The 12,460-nt window shown below is 43.7% G+C and overlaps 1 protein-coding gene across 1 annotated transcript in view; it reads left to right on the forward strand.

Moving 5' to 3' along the window:
• Positions 1-707: 707 nt before the first annotated feature.
• LOC124775270 (titin) overlaps positions 708-12,460 on the forward strand; it is a 238,429-nt gene continuing 226,676 nt past the window's right edge. The window contains exon 1 of the mRNA XM_047250110.1: positions 708-1,006. Coding sequence (XP_047106066.1) covers positions 723-1,006 — 284 coding nt within the window. The 5' untranslated portion in view covers positions 708-722. The remainder of the gene's footprint in view (positions 1,007-12,460) is intronic.

Consider the following 12,460-nt stretch of genomic DNA (forward strand, 5'->3'; position numbering starts at 1 on the left):
CAGTCTCGGTCCGGCAGACAGTTTTAATCTGCCAGGAAGTTTCATTGTGCTACGTAGCTCAGTAACTAGAGCGTCTCTCGGGGATGGGCCTGCCCATCATCCACTGAATGGTGCAGCGGCTGTTCCGTGACCAGATAGCACGTGGCGGTCATCGCCCGAGCGCCGGTCCTCGGGCAGACGCGCGCCTTCCCGCTGCCGCTGCCCACTCGGCTGCTCCCTCTGGCACGTCGCCCCGCCGCGCCGGCTCCCGCCTGATATTTCGCCAGCACTATTTCTGCCTCAAGCCCACCGCTTCGCCAGTCGATGGGCCGCGTTATATTTACCTGATCTACCACCAGTCTCAGTGTCTGCTGCTACCGCAAACCCTTCATTCTTCCGATTTCGTGCGGTTTTTTTGGTACTGATGCGGCGCGGACTGGTAAGAAAAGGGGCATTTGGAACGAGGGACGGGGACGGAAGCTACTGCGCCGCTAGGAGATTTCCTAAGCGCCAGGTTGACAGAAACAATCGGAGCATTGCTGGCAACGCCGCTCTCTCCTGGCGAAGAGTCCGGCAATAAAAATAGCGGCCACCCGTTGTCATTCGGCCCGGTGAGAACGGTGGCGGCGCAGCCAGCAGCCGGCAGCCAGGCGAGAGCGCATGCGGTGTAATTAGGGGATCGCAGCCGAGCAGCAGCAGCAGCAGCAGCGGCAGCTTCCGGGGGGCGGCGAGCGGCAGTGCGGATGAAGCCCCGCGGCCGATCGGAAGAGCCGCGCAGCCCGGGGGCGGCGGCCGCGGCAGTCGGCCAGCCCCGCAGCCGCCGCGACTCGTCCGCGTCGAGCCTGGGGAGCGGCGTGCGCTGCGCCTGCCAGTTCTACCAGAGCGACAGCCTGCTGCCCGAGCGCGCCGCGCAGCGCGCCGCCCTGCAGACGCACCAGCGGCCGTCCAGTAGGCCGCCGAGCCGCACCGCGGACTCGCCGACGACCTCGCCCGCAGCCACCATGCAGCGACCGCGGCCCGCCTCGGGGTGAGCTGACGCTAGCGCGCCCTCGCGCCGCTCCCCGACTGCCGCCGCTCGCCGCCCGGCTCGGTATTTCAGACGGTGGAGGGGATGCGCCTTGAGGTCGTTCACTTATCGTTAAATGTGCCAGATCGTACTACGGATCCGAGAGGACTGCATTTCCTTGACGCCAGTTGTAGGCTACTCTGGATTAACTATCGTGGTGCAGAGAGCTATTTGCCATAATTCATATGTAGCCTCCTTACAATGTCGTGAACTTTGTGGACGAACTTTCGTGGATTATTCAGAGATTGTGGCTGATTGTTTCGATGTAAGGGAACCGTCCCAACTGCGGGTAGTACGTTAGCTATTTTCGTCAGTGGAGGGGATGAGAACTAATGTCAGTCACTTATCGTTAAACGTGCTGCATCCCGCGACGGACCCGACAATATTACATGGAGATGATGCTGGATTAATTTTTGTGGTGGCTAGTGTCTTTTGCCATATAGTCGCCGTCCACAGCTCGTGGTCTCGCGGTCGCCTTCTCGCTTCCCGAGCACCGGGTCCCGTGTTCAATTCCCGACTGGGGCAGGGATTTTCACCTGGCTCGAGATGACTGGGTGTTTGTGTTGTCCTCATCCGTCCGAGAGGACTGCATTCCTTCTACTCCAGTTGTAGGCTACTCTGGATTAACTATCGTGGTGCAGTGAGCTATTTGCCATAATTCATCACAGCCCTCGTCTGCTTTCATACGTAGCCTCCTTACAATAGTCGCGAACTTTGTGGACGAACTTTCGTGCATTATTCTGAGATTGTGGCTGACTGCGTGGATGTATGGGAACCATCCCAACTGCGGCTAGTAAGTTATTTTCATCAGTGGAAGGGATGAGAACTGATGTCAGTCACTTATCGTTAAACGTGCTACATCCCGCGACGGGCCCGACAGTATTACATTGAGATGATGCTGGACTAATTTTTGTTATGGCGAGTGTCTTTTGCCATATAATCGCCGTCCGCAGCTCGTGGTCTCGCGGTCGCGTTCTCACTTCTCGAGCACGGGGTCCCGAGTTCGATTCCCGGCGGGGTCAAGGATTTTTACCTGCCTCGAGATGTTTGTGTTGTCCTCATCATTTCACCATCATTCACGCATGTGGCAAGATTGGACTGAGAAAAGGTTGGGAATTTGTACGGGCGCTGATAACCGCGTAGTTGAGCGCCCCACAATCCAAACATCATCATTATGTAGTCGCCATAGCCATTGTCTCTTTTCATACCCTGTGTTAGCACCTCAACCGAGAATGCGAAGCAGAGTGGTAGCGAAATTCGCGGACGAACTTTCGTGCGTTGTTCAAAGATTTCGGCTAACAGTGCGGATATCTGGGAACCATTCCACCTGCCACTTGTGACAGCAGAGTTCGACAACTCAACCAGAGAAGGGCTTCAGTCGCGAGACCACACACCAATGAGACTTGCTGATTCGCTTGTGGGTAAATGTGTCGCATTGTACAACGAGCTTAAACGGACTACAGTTAGATGACGTCTGTTTTTGCTCCGGCTGGGTTAATTTTTGGGGTGGAAATTATAATTTCCCATATTGTTACCAAAGACTTATTTGATTTCATGTGAATCTGCGATCTGATATAGAGGTAAAAATAAGAGGACACAGCGGAAAAGCGTAAAAATATTGTTCACAAACTTTGGCCGGCTACTGGTAGAGAGGAAATCATCCCAGCGTACCGCCAAGTTTGGTATATCAGTCGCCCAATATGGAGAGTTGAGGCGTTTCGCTTATCGCTAAATCCGCCGCATCGTGCCCTCCGCCGGAATAGGTCGGACGATTTCATGTCTTATGTCAGCGACTCTGGACTAATTTTCGTGTTAGAGACTGCAATTTGTTACACTATCGTAACAGAGTTCATTACATTTTGTTTACAGCTTTCACACTGATATCGATTCCGCAACTTAAGTTGAAAGATAATTTAATGACGAATCTTAAATTATCATTCAAAGACATTGGCTGGCTTTCGTAATATATGGGAACAACTGCCATTGGAGACTGCCGAGCTCGTTGTTTGAATAGTCGGATGAGATTGCAGCTAAGGATTTCCGCACACAGAGCGCGGAGGGCATTTACTAAACTTTAAGTTGGCAGCACTGTTTACGTTAGATCGCTTTCTGATCAAGCTGCTCGGCGTTCTCAGCAACTACAGGTTATATGACGCGCTCGAGATCCCATCTGTCTTTTCATCTTCATGTTCTTCATCTTATTCGATAATTAGTCTCTCGATCGAAGCCGGTGCTGCTGTAACGTATTAACGTCTCATATGACTATGCTGAAATTAAGAAAAGGCTTCTAAAAGCATATGTATTCAGTGATGATCTATACGGTTGTGAAATTTGCGCTTTGCAATCTGAGGAAGGAAAGAAGTTGAAATAGTTTGCGGTACAATGACACAGACTCGTGATGAAGATGGAATTGAGTGATCATATAGTGAAGATACTAGTGAAACGGCATTTAAGAAGGGAAATCTACTTTGGAGGTTGTTCACAAATACTGGCTGACCACATTAATGCAAGGAATTTCCTGTGAGAGAGTAAGATGTTTGTTGCAATAGAAAATCTGAAATGAGAGTTCCACTTGACTGTGTAACATTTTGTTTGTACTTTAGTTTATCTTACGATAAGGGACCACAATTAGGTCGAATTGCGAGAAGTCACTGAATTATACATAAAATAGTGGCTAGTTACATATAATTCAGCCAAAATATTCATGAAATCATGTGTAACTGATCGAAAACAGAGTGTGTGTGCTCGCGATATCGATAAAAGTAATTACCTTGGTAAATCTGTCGACAGCTCATCTTCGTCTGGCATGCACATCGTACTATTACATAAATCAAGACTGCACTGTGAACCATCATCCCAGCCTACCGCCTGTCCATCAGTAGGAGTTCTCCACTAATCTCGTTTCCCCAGTTGCCTTTTTATTTCTTCATATATATCATATCATGCGTATTTCAAAATGTGTTCCTGTACCTCAATTGTGGTCCTCTGTTTCACTATTCCCCTTGTCATGTTAGTCTACTATTGTTTTCAGGAGCCTCTAGTACCTCAGTAAATGTCCAATAAGGCAATTGTTCCCCGTTACTGTGGACTTCTATACAGCTTTCCATTCATCCTCTTTATTATCTTGTCGGTCCCTGTGGTCATTATCATGATCTCTAGCATCGTATCTCAAAAGAATTAAATCTCTTCCTAAGTTAGATTCCAGAAGTCTACATTTCACAACAATACAACCAATGGTCTAAATGAACGCTTTTATAAGTATTTTCGTAAGTTGCAAGTTACAACGTGACGTTAAAATACTTTTATTCTTACTAAGACCACTCTTCTCTTGATAAATTCTGCTTGGTATCTCTACATTACACTTCTCATCGCAGGTGATCTTACTCCCCATATAAAACGATGAAGCTGCTTACTCTTGGACGCTTACGTATGGAGTGACCAGAAAACACATGTCCAGAGATGGAGCATAAAGCATATAGGCTCGTAAACTACTGTGTATTAAGAAGTGCTCCTCAAAATTGGTTTTCACAGTATCGACCGATATGATCATAGGTAATTGTGCGGAGTTTTTCTCATGGGGTGCAATATCACAGAACACTGGTGCACGCCTTGAACCGCTGCTACAATCCAAATGTCACTTCCGCGTCCTATCTTGAGAGCGAGGTGGTCACTGAACAGTGCTATCGGGGTCAGTCCGTGGATTACTCATCAAGGATTTACCTAACATTACCTACTAGCACGCCTCATTCTATGTTGAAACAACAGTCACGAAGGGGAAATTAATCGAGGAACAAATAGATATTTAATTTTTTCTAAAGAAAAAGCAAAGAGGCTGTGGATACCTAGCTTGCACAATATAATAAGCTGTGTAACCTTGTCACTGGAGGTCGGGCCCGTCCCCTAGATATAGGAGTTGATTTAGGCTTGCAGAACATTTAGAGGATATCTCTGTGCGGTTTATTAGAGCATATTTCCAGTTATTACGGGAGTTTCAGAAATTACCTCCATTACACTGATTTTCACAACCTTCATCTAAGTAATAATATAAGTTTTCATTTCATTTTGCGTTATTTATGCTCTTGTACCTCTCACTTTTAGTTAGGACGCTATTCCGACTTCATAATGGATTGATATATGCACCAAAACACGCATTAAGGAGCCAGTATAATGACCATTGTCCGTGACAGTGTCTGTGGACGTTTTTCCTTCGGAAAGCGTGGCGTAATCAACTAACTAATACGAAAAATGACTGATTTGCCGGTACTGGTACAAAAACTAGGAACTGGATATCAGCACGATATATGATGCGAAACTAGTTTTTCGAGTTGCCATCCGAACAAAGTCAACACGAGTGTTTCCAGTGCCTTAGAATAGATCCACTACGTCTATGCACCGCCCCCACATCCCCACCCTCATCCACTCTCGCTTGAGCCTCAGTTACGTCGTACACGCGGTGAATGGTGCTACGGGTGTCTTGCTTTCGTGTAAGTCCACCGCACGGGCGCAGTAAGTGCTATAAAAATGTGTAGCTAATGGGTTATCAGTATTATTGCTGCTTTGAACGAAGATGGTGTAAGTGCAAAGCGACGACCTCAACTAAGAAAGATACAATGGAAGAGAGTTAAGCGCAGTTACAAAAATCAGAACGTCATTACAAATTCTTGATATCAACAGCAAAAATAACAACGAATCGATATTTCTGGAAACATGACAGTACAAATATAATGTATTACTGCCTCCAGTGATTAAATTTCAAGGATGCCCCACAGTCATATGTGAAACCTATTTTATGAAATAACTGTTCTTATCATAGTTGATTGGTCATATGAACTTATATTAATCGTATTCGTTTATAAACAAAACATCTTAATGTTTACGTAGGTGCTGAGCAAAATGGTCATTAAAAAAACTGTTAGATTAACCGTAATGTTCTGGAACGACTGTCTATGATAGAATGTTACTGCTCCGTCCCTCCTCTTTCGAATATAATACGCCCCTTTAGAGGCTATGTTAACCGAAAAAATGAACCGTGGTAATGTTCCCATATTGGCGTCCGGAGTGACGATGAATTATATTCCCTCTGTAAGATCATGCAGCCGCAGATGAACAACTGACGTGTAACTTGCTATATCTTTACTAACAGGTGGTATTAGTCATGCAGATATAACGAGTTAAATGATTTTCAATCACATACCGATATTTAATTAAATAGGATCAATTATAGTAAAATTTCTGTAGATGAACAAAAAAGCAGCGGAATTGATGGAATCTTCAGCATAGGTTAAGAAAAATTTCACAGTCATCTACTAAAACACAAACAGTGAATATTCTACAACATTTATTTATGAACGAGTTTTCGGCTAACAAGTCCATAGTCAGATAATAATTTACTATGATTGTCGAACACGTTAACAAGGTGGAGAACAGCTTTCAAAAACACATTAAATATGAACGGTGTCTTGAAAAACTTACAGAGTAAAATTATCTTCGAGGTTGTAATCGTGACACTGTAGAAAAGATTAAAATCAAGCATTGAGTAATTGTAAGGAAAAAGGAAGAGGTGATGTACAATGTGAACCAAATTAAATTATCATTTCAACCTGTACTATGACTAAAGTAAAATTGTAAATATGGAATTATCTACACATTATGAGTAATATGTCAATTGTGGTTTATATAAAGAGAAATAATTGCACATAACTACAGAAAAAATGTAAGACTAAATTGAAAATCGCTCCAAAACAAACTTTTGTGATGTTTCATTAAGTGAAAATTAGGTTAACTCCAATCTAACGATCGAATCTGTTTGCTTCATAAACTGTATTAGTAATCTGGAAGTGAGGTTGTTAACCTACATTTATATTTGTATATACTTTAACTGTTGAAAGTTACATTCTTCTGGCTTTTGCTACAATTTTGAAATCAGAATTTTATAGTAATCATAAGAGCACATTTTATTTATGTGAGTTGTTGAGTCTTGATCTTCCCACCAACAGTCCATGACTTTATCTGAAGATATATTCTTCAAACAACGCAGTTGAAATACTATGAATGAAGCTTCTGAATCTACGAGATCAACATCATTAGTAGGGAAATAAAACAGAAGACTTGCATTTATGGGAAGGATTCTGGGAAAGAGCAATGCATCTAAAAAAAAGTGCCGTACAGAACGACTACTGGTCCAGCTTTTGGAGTCCTCAACGAATAGGTCTGACAGCAGACATCGAAATAATTCAGAGACTTGGTTGATATCCCAATGCACCGATCCAAATCAAGGTTTTGGGTGGTTCCCTACATTACTTAACGCAAATTGCCGAGTGGTTCCTTTCAAAAGGGTATGGCCATTTCCTTTCCCCTCCTTCCCTCCTTCGCTATTCCAAGCTTGTGTTGCACCATCTACTCAGATAATGACCTCGTCGTCTGTAGAAAGTTAAACTATAACGTGCCCAGCATCCTTTTCGTATATTTCACCTCGGGATCATGAGAATAATATAAGAGAAAACCAGCGGATAAACGCTTCTATCGGAGCACAAAATGGCGTATACGCTCCTGTTTAAAATATTGTGACTGAGAATTGGGATACCACCTGCCTTATTCTACTTCCCTCAGCCTGTAAACATATTCTTCACTCTTTTTAATGTACAACTCACCTCTCACTGCCACAAGCTTCCCTAACTGTAATTCACTCACATCTACTATTCCATCGCTCGTACCCATCCACTCCCACTTATCCTTTCTCACTCACTCATCCAGCCCAGCTCTTTGTCAGCATCTCTTTGTGTTCCTCTAACTCTCAATGTCTCTTGTGTCACAGTCACAGTTTCCTTCGTTCTGTCCTATTATTACAGACTCCTCTTACTGTTACTGTTTCTCTCTTGCTCATTCTTACTGCTGCTATGCCATTCACTTCTTCCCACTGCTGCTGTCTCTTCCCACTTTCACTATCTCTCTCTTCTTCGCTGTCATTGCCATATATTCGGTACCTCATTATCATTGCCTCTCACCCAATTCCACTTTCTCAGTCTCTTTATTCCTTCCGCATTCTCCGCTTCACTCTTATCCTAGCAGTTCTCTGTCACAGTCAGCTATGTTCCACTGCCACTATGTCCCTCTCTTTCTCTCACACTGCCATCGTCTCCTTCGCTCTTTCTATAACAAAACCACAATCTACTGTTTTCCAGTATATATTTATTACGTTTTAGTCTCTTCCTCACTCACACTGTGTCCTTCTCTCTCAGCATAAAGGAAGCACGAATATGTTGGCATGCCAAAATTTTTAAAGGTGTTGAGGAAGGTACAATGAGGCAGTTGGTGCCCGACTTTTCAGTAGGAGTTTTTAAAGAGGATCATATTCGCCCTTTTTGTGCTCCGATAGGAGCATTTTTCCGCTTGTTCCCTTCTTTTCGCAGCTGAAATAAAGGATGAAACCATATGGAAATAACTATAAGTCGGTAAAATTTTTAAAGTTTACCTACATGAAACTTAAATAATGCAAAGGTAATTTTGCGCCTCAGACCGGATTTAACGTGCAGAAAAATTTTGTATGTGCCTCCATATGACAACACGAGGTCCCCAGAACCCTTCTAATGATAATGGAGGCACTTTACTGCATATTTCCCCGCAATGCGTCACTTTATATACTACGTTTTCGCCTTAAATCGGATTTTACGTGCATATTTTACATGTACAAGTAGAGTAACTTTGAACCTCTGTATCTCGGAAACGGATAAAGATACCGAGAAAATTTTTCTAGGTTATATGACATCCGGATGTTAGGAATATATCGCAAAAATTTCAGCCATTTTCTGTTCGTAGCCGTCTGTGGGAATCAGCAGCTCGGCTTGATACCCAAAAATTATGTTTTTAGGTTGTTACTCGATATCGGATACAGATTTTTGAAAATGAGAAGATGGCACTTCCAGAAAAATGCCTAGAGAATGTACTATTAAAATTGTAGCAGTTTTTTGCGGTTAGTTACGTAGCTATCCGTTTATTTTAATTATCTATCGTATGGCAATGCATAGACAAAGATTCCAAAAGTATTGCATGTCAACATCTAAACACAACTCTGCAACATAAAATAACACAAATGGCAACAGCTTTATATGGATGTCAAGGTCTTTGATGTATTTTATCACATCATTCGTCGCTCTCAGAAAACTTTCGAGAGGAGCCTTGCAGGAACGTGAGGGACACATTGATACAATACCAGAAACTGCCTATCGTACCGCACCACAGTCACACGAGGGTAATGAACATTTGTCCCACTTGTGAAAATTGTCTGCACATCTTCCATGGCACTTCCGGATGTGGTTCAGGGTAGTCCAACTGTCCAAGGCTGGTCGAATCCAAGGGGTGCAGGGCAGTTTCAGGCATTCTGGAGGACATTTTTGTTGCCAGCAGCGTTTCCATTCATCGACGGTATTGAATTCAGTTTCAGTGAGAGTTCTGGCTGTGATAAGAGTGGTATATCTTGATCTCAGTCTTTTTCGCTTCGCAAGGAATAAGTTACATCGTTCAGTATTGGAATGTCGGTGTTATCAGCAGTCTCCTGCTATTCACTTAGTAGCGCCCTCTTCTGTCTGATATCAGGAGGTGGAATGTGGCTCAAGAGAGGTAACCAATATATGGGAGTAGGTCGTACTAAGCCACTAACAACGCCCATCTCTTTGTTAAGTTGTACACACATCTTTTTTACGTGTGGACTATTAAGCCACATACGTCCACAGTACTCTGCTGTTGAGTATACTAATCCGAGTACTGATACTCGAAGAGTGCTTACGGAGAATGTTGTTTCGGCTTTTGAGCTTAGTAGGTGTTCGTTTCAGGTGCTCCATAAAATAAAGTCTCCTATCTAACGTGATCCGGAGGTATTTTGGATACATGTTATGATTGAAGATATCCGCTGCTGCTGGTCAAAAAATGGTCATAAACGCTTATTTCGGGTGTTTTCAGGAACCGCACATCAACTAAATGGTGCCTTCGCAAGCCCCTTAAGGCGGACCGTAGGACACCTATGATGCAGAAAGAATCAGCCGACTTACTCCATTTGCCTAAGCTGGATGATGTATGTAATGGTTCAAATAGCTCTGAGCACTACGGAACTTAACTGCAGAGGTCATCAGTCCCCTAGAACTTAGAACTACTTAAACCTAACTAACCTAATGACATCACACACATCCATGCCCGAGGCAGGATTCGAACCTGCGACCGTAGCGGTCGCGCGGTTCCAGATTGTAGCGCCTAGAACCGCTCGGCCACCCCGCCCGGCTGAAGTATGTAATATTCAATTTGGAACATCCTGGTAACCCACTCTGTCGCCTGCGCAGTGATAGGGTTCGTACCCTGACATATGGGACTTTTTATAGATAAGCAGACTTTTCTCACGCCGTAAGTGAAAGGCAAAGGTCAGAGATTGGCAAACATCGGTAGGAGTTAGGCGTAGATATAGAACAACGCGCGCTATCTTGCGGCTGGGGCAGGAAGGCCCTGTGTGCTGGCGTGGCTTGCGGCAGCTCACGTCAGGTATTTTTGTGGGTGTTCTGCAAATGTCTCCTGGCAGAGGCTGCGGAGGAGCCGCGGCCGTCGAAATTTCCGCGAGCCGAGGTGCCACGTCGCCTCCGACAGCCCGCGCATGCGCTCTGGCGCTGGCATACACTGGGCCTGGTCAGGCGAGCGGCCGCGCGTGGGACGCCGCCAGGACGCGGCCACTTTGCAACGGCCGGCCTCGCGGTCGCGCCACTGACTCCAGGCTGGCGGCGTCACTGGTCTTGGCGCACAGATCCCTGGGAGACACCGTGACGTGGGATATCAAGCAGAGCCACAGCAAAAGATGGATTTTCATAAATAAAGCAGCTAGTCTCGAGCCGAGCACGTCTGTTATTCCTCCTCTGCCAAGACCCGTTCGCATTCACTTCCATTGAGCCCTGAAAAACAGGCCATCATCACAGAAGTCACCTGGTCATCGTATTACATACCACGACATGGTTCTGTAACTCAAAAGAATTTTTCAAAACTGGGAGCCATCTCTGGGAAATACGGACCGTGGGATAACGTGGCTAACTCTAGGGTCAAAAGAAGGACCAAGGATGAACGAATAGATTAGATTAGATTAGATTCAGTTTTCGTTCCATAGACCCAAAAAATGAGATGATTCTCGTGGGTGTGGAACATGTCAGAGAGTATGACATAAAAACATAAAACATTTGAATATAATACTTAATACTATGATCATTTGTCAGGAGATAGTCGAAAATAAGCTAATACAATGCATTGAACTGGACAGATAATATTTACAGAGTCAACACACTGTCAGAATGAAACATTGTTATCCACTATTAATAAATTTATCATACGCAAAATACCTAATATTGACTGTTGTGACCAAGTGTTGTCAAAACTGAAATCTAACAGATATTTTTACTTGACCTGACTTAACAGTCTCTGTTAAAATATTCATCTATGGAGTAGAAGGAGTTGCCCATCAAAAAGTCTTTCAAACTCTATTAAACCGTACTTTACCTGAAACCAAATTTTTAATGGGTGGTGGCAATTTATTAAAACTGTGTGTTCCTGAATTTTGGACCCCTTTTTGGACCAAGGTAAGTAATTTCACGCCTTTATGTAGATTCTTCTTATTCCTAGTATTGATACTGTGTACTGAGCTATTGGTTGGAAATAGAGATGTATTACTTGCAACAAATTTCATAAAAGAATAAATATCCTGAGAAGCAGTGGTTAGAATACAAAGTTCCTTGAACAGGTTTCTACAAGATGTTCTTGAATTTACACTACAAATTATTCTTATCACACGCTTTTGCACCCTAAAAACTTTTGCTCGGTTTGATGAGTTGCCCCAGAATATGATCCCATACGACATAATAGAATGAAAGTAAGCAAAGTATGCAAGTTTTTTTATATTTATATCTCCTACATCTGACATCATTCTCACGGCAAATACAGACTTGTTTAGGCGCTTAAGCAATTCTATGGTATGCCCTTCCCAACTGAATTTATTATCGAGTTGTAATCCCAGAAATTTAACACTGCCAACCTCTTCGATCTCCATGTCTTAATACATTACACTCATGCTGGAAGGAAATCCCTTACAGGTTCTGAACTGCATATAGTGGGTCTTCTCAAAGTTTAATGACAAAGTATTAGCTTTAAACCACTTATTAATGTCAGTGAAAATTTGATTAGCAGCCATTTTTAAGTCTGTACTTGTCTTGCTACTTATTGCAATGTTTGTATCATCTGCAAACAAAACAAACTTAGCATCTGGCAATATAACAGATGAGAGGTCATTAATATACACAAGAAAAAGCAAAGAACCCAAAATGGAACCTTGAGGAACGCCACAAGTAATTAACTCCCAGTCAGATGAAGACTGACTGCTTACTGCACAGGTATTTC

Source organism: Schistocerca piceifrons, chromosome 1 (genome assembly GCF_021461385.2).
Source record: "Schistocerca piceifrons isolate TAMUIC-IGC-003096 chromosome 1, iqSchPice1.1, whole genome shotgun sequence".
In the NCBI taxonomy this organism is placed as follows: domain Eukaryota; kingdom Metazoa; phylum Arthropoda; class Insecta; order Orthoptera; family Acrididae; genus Schistocerca; species Schistocerca piceifrons.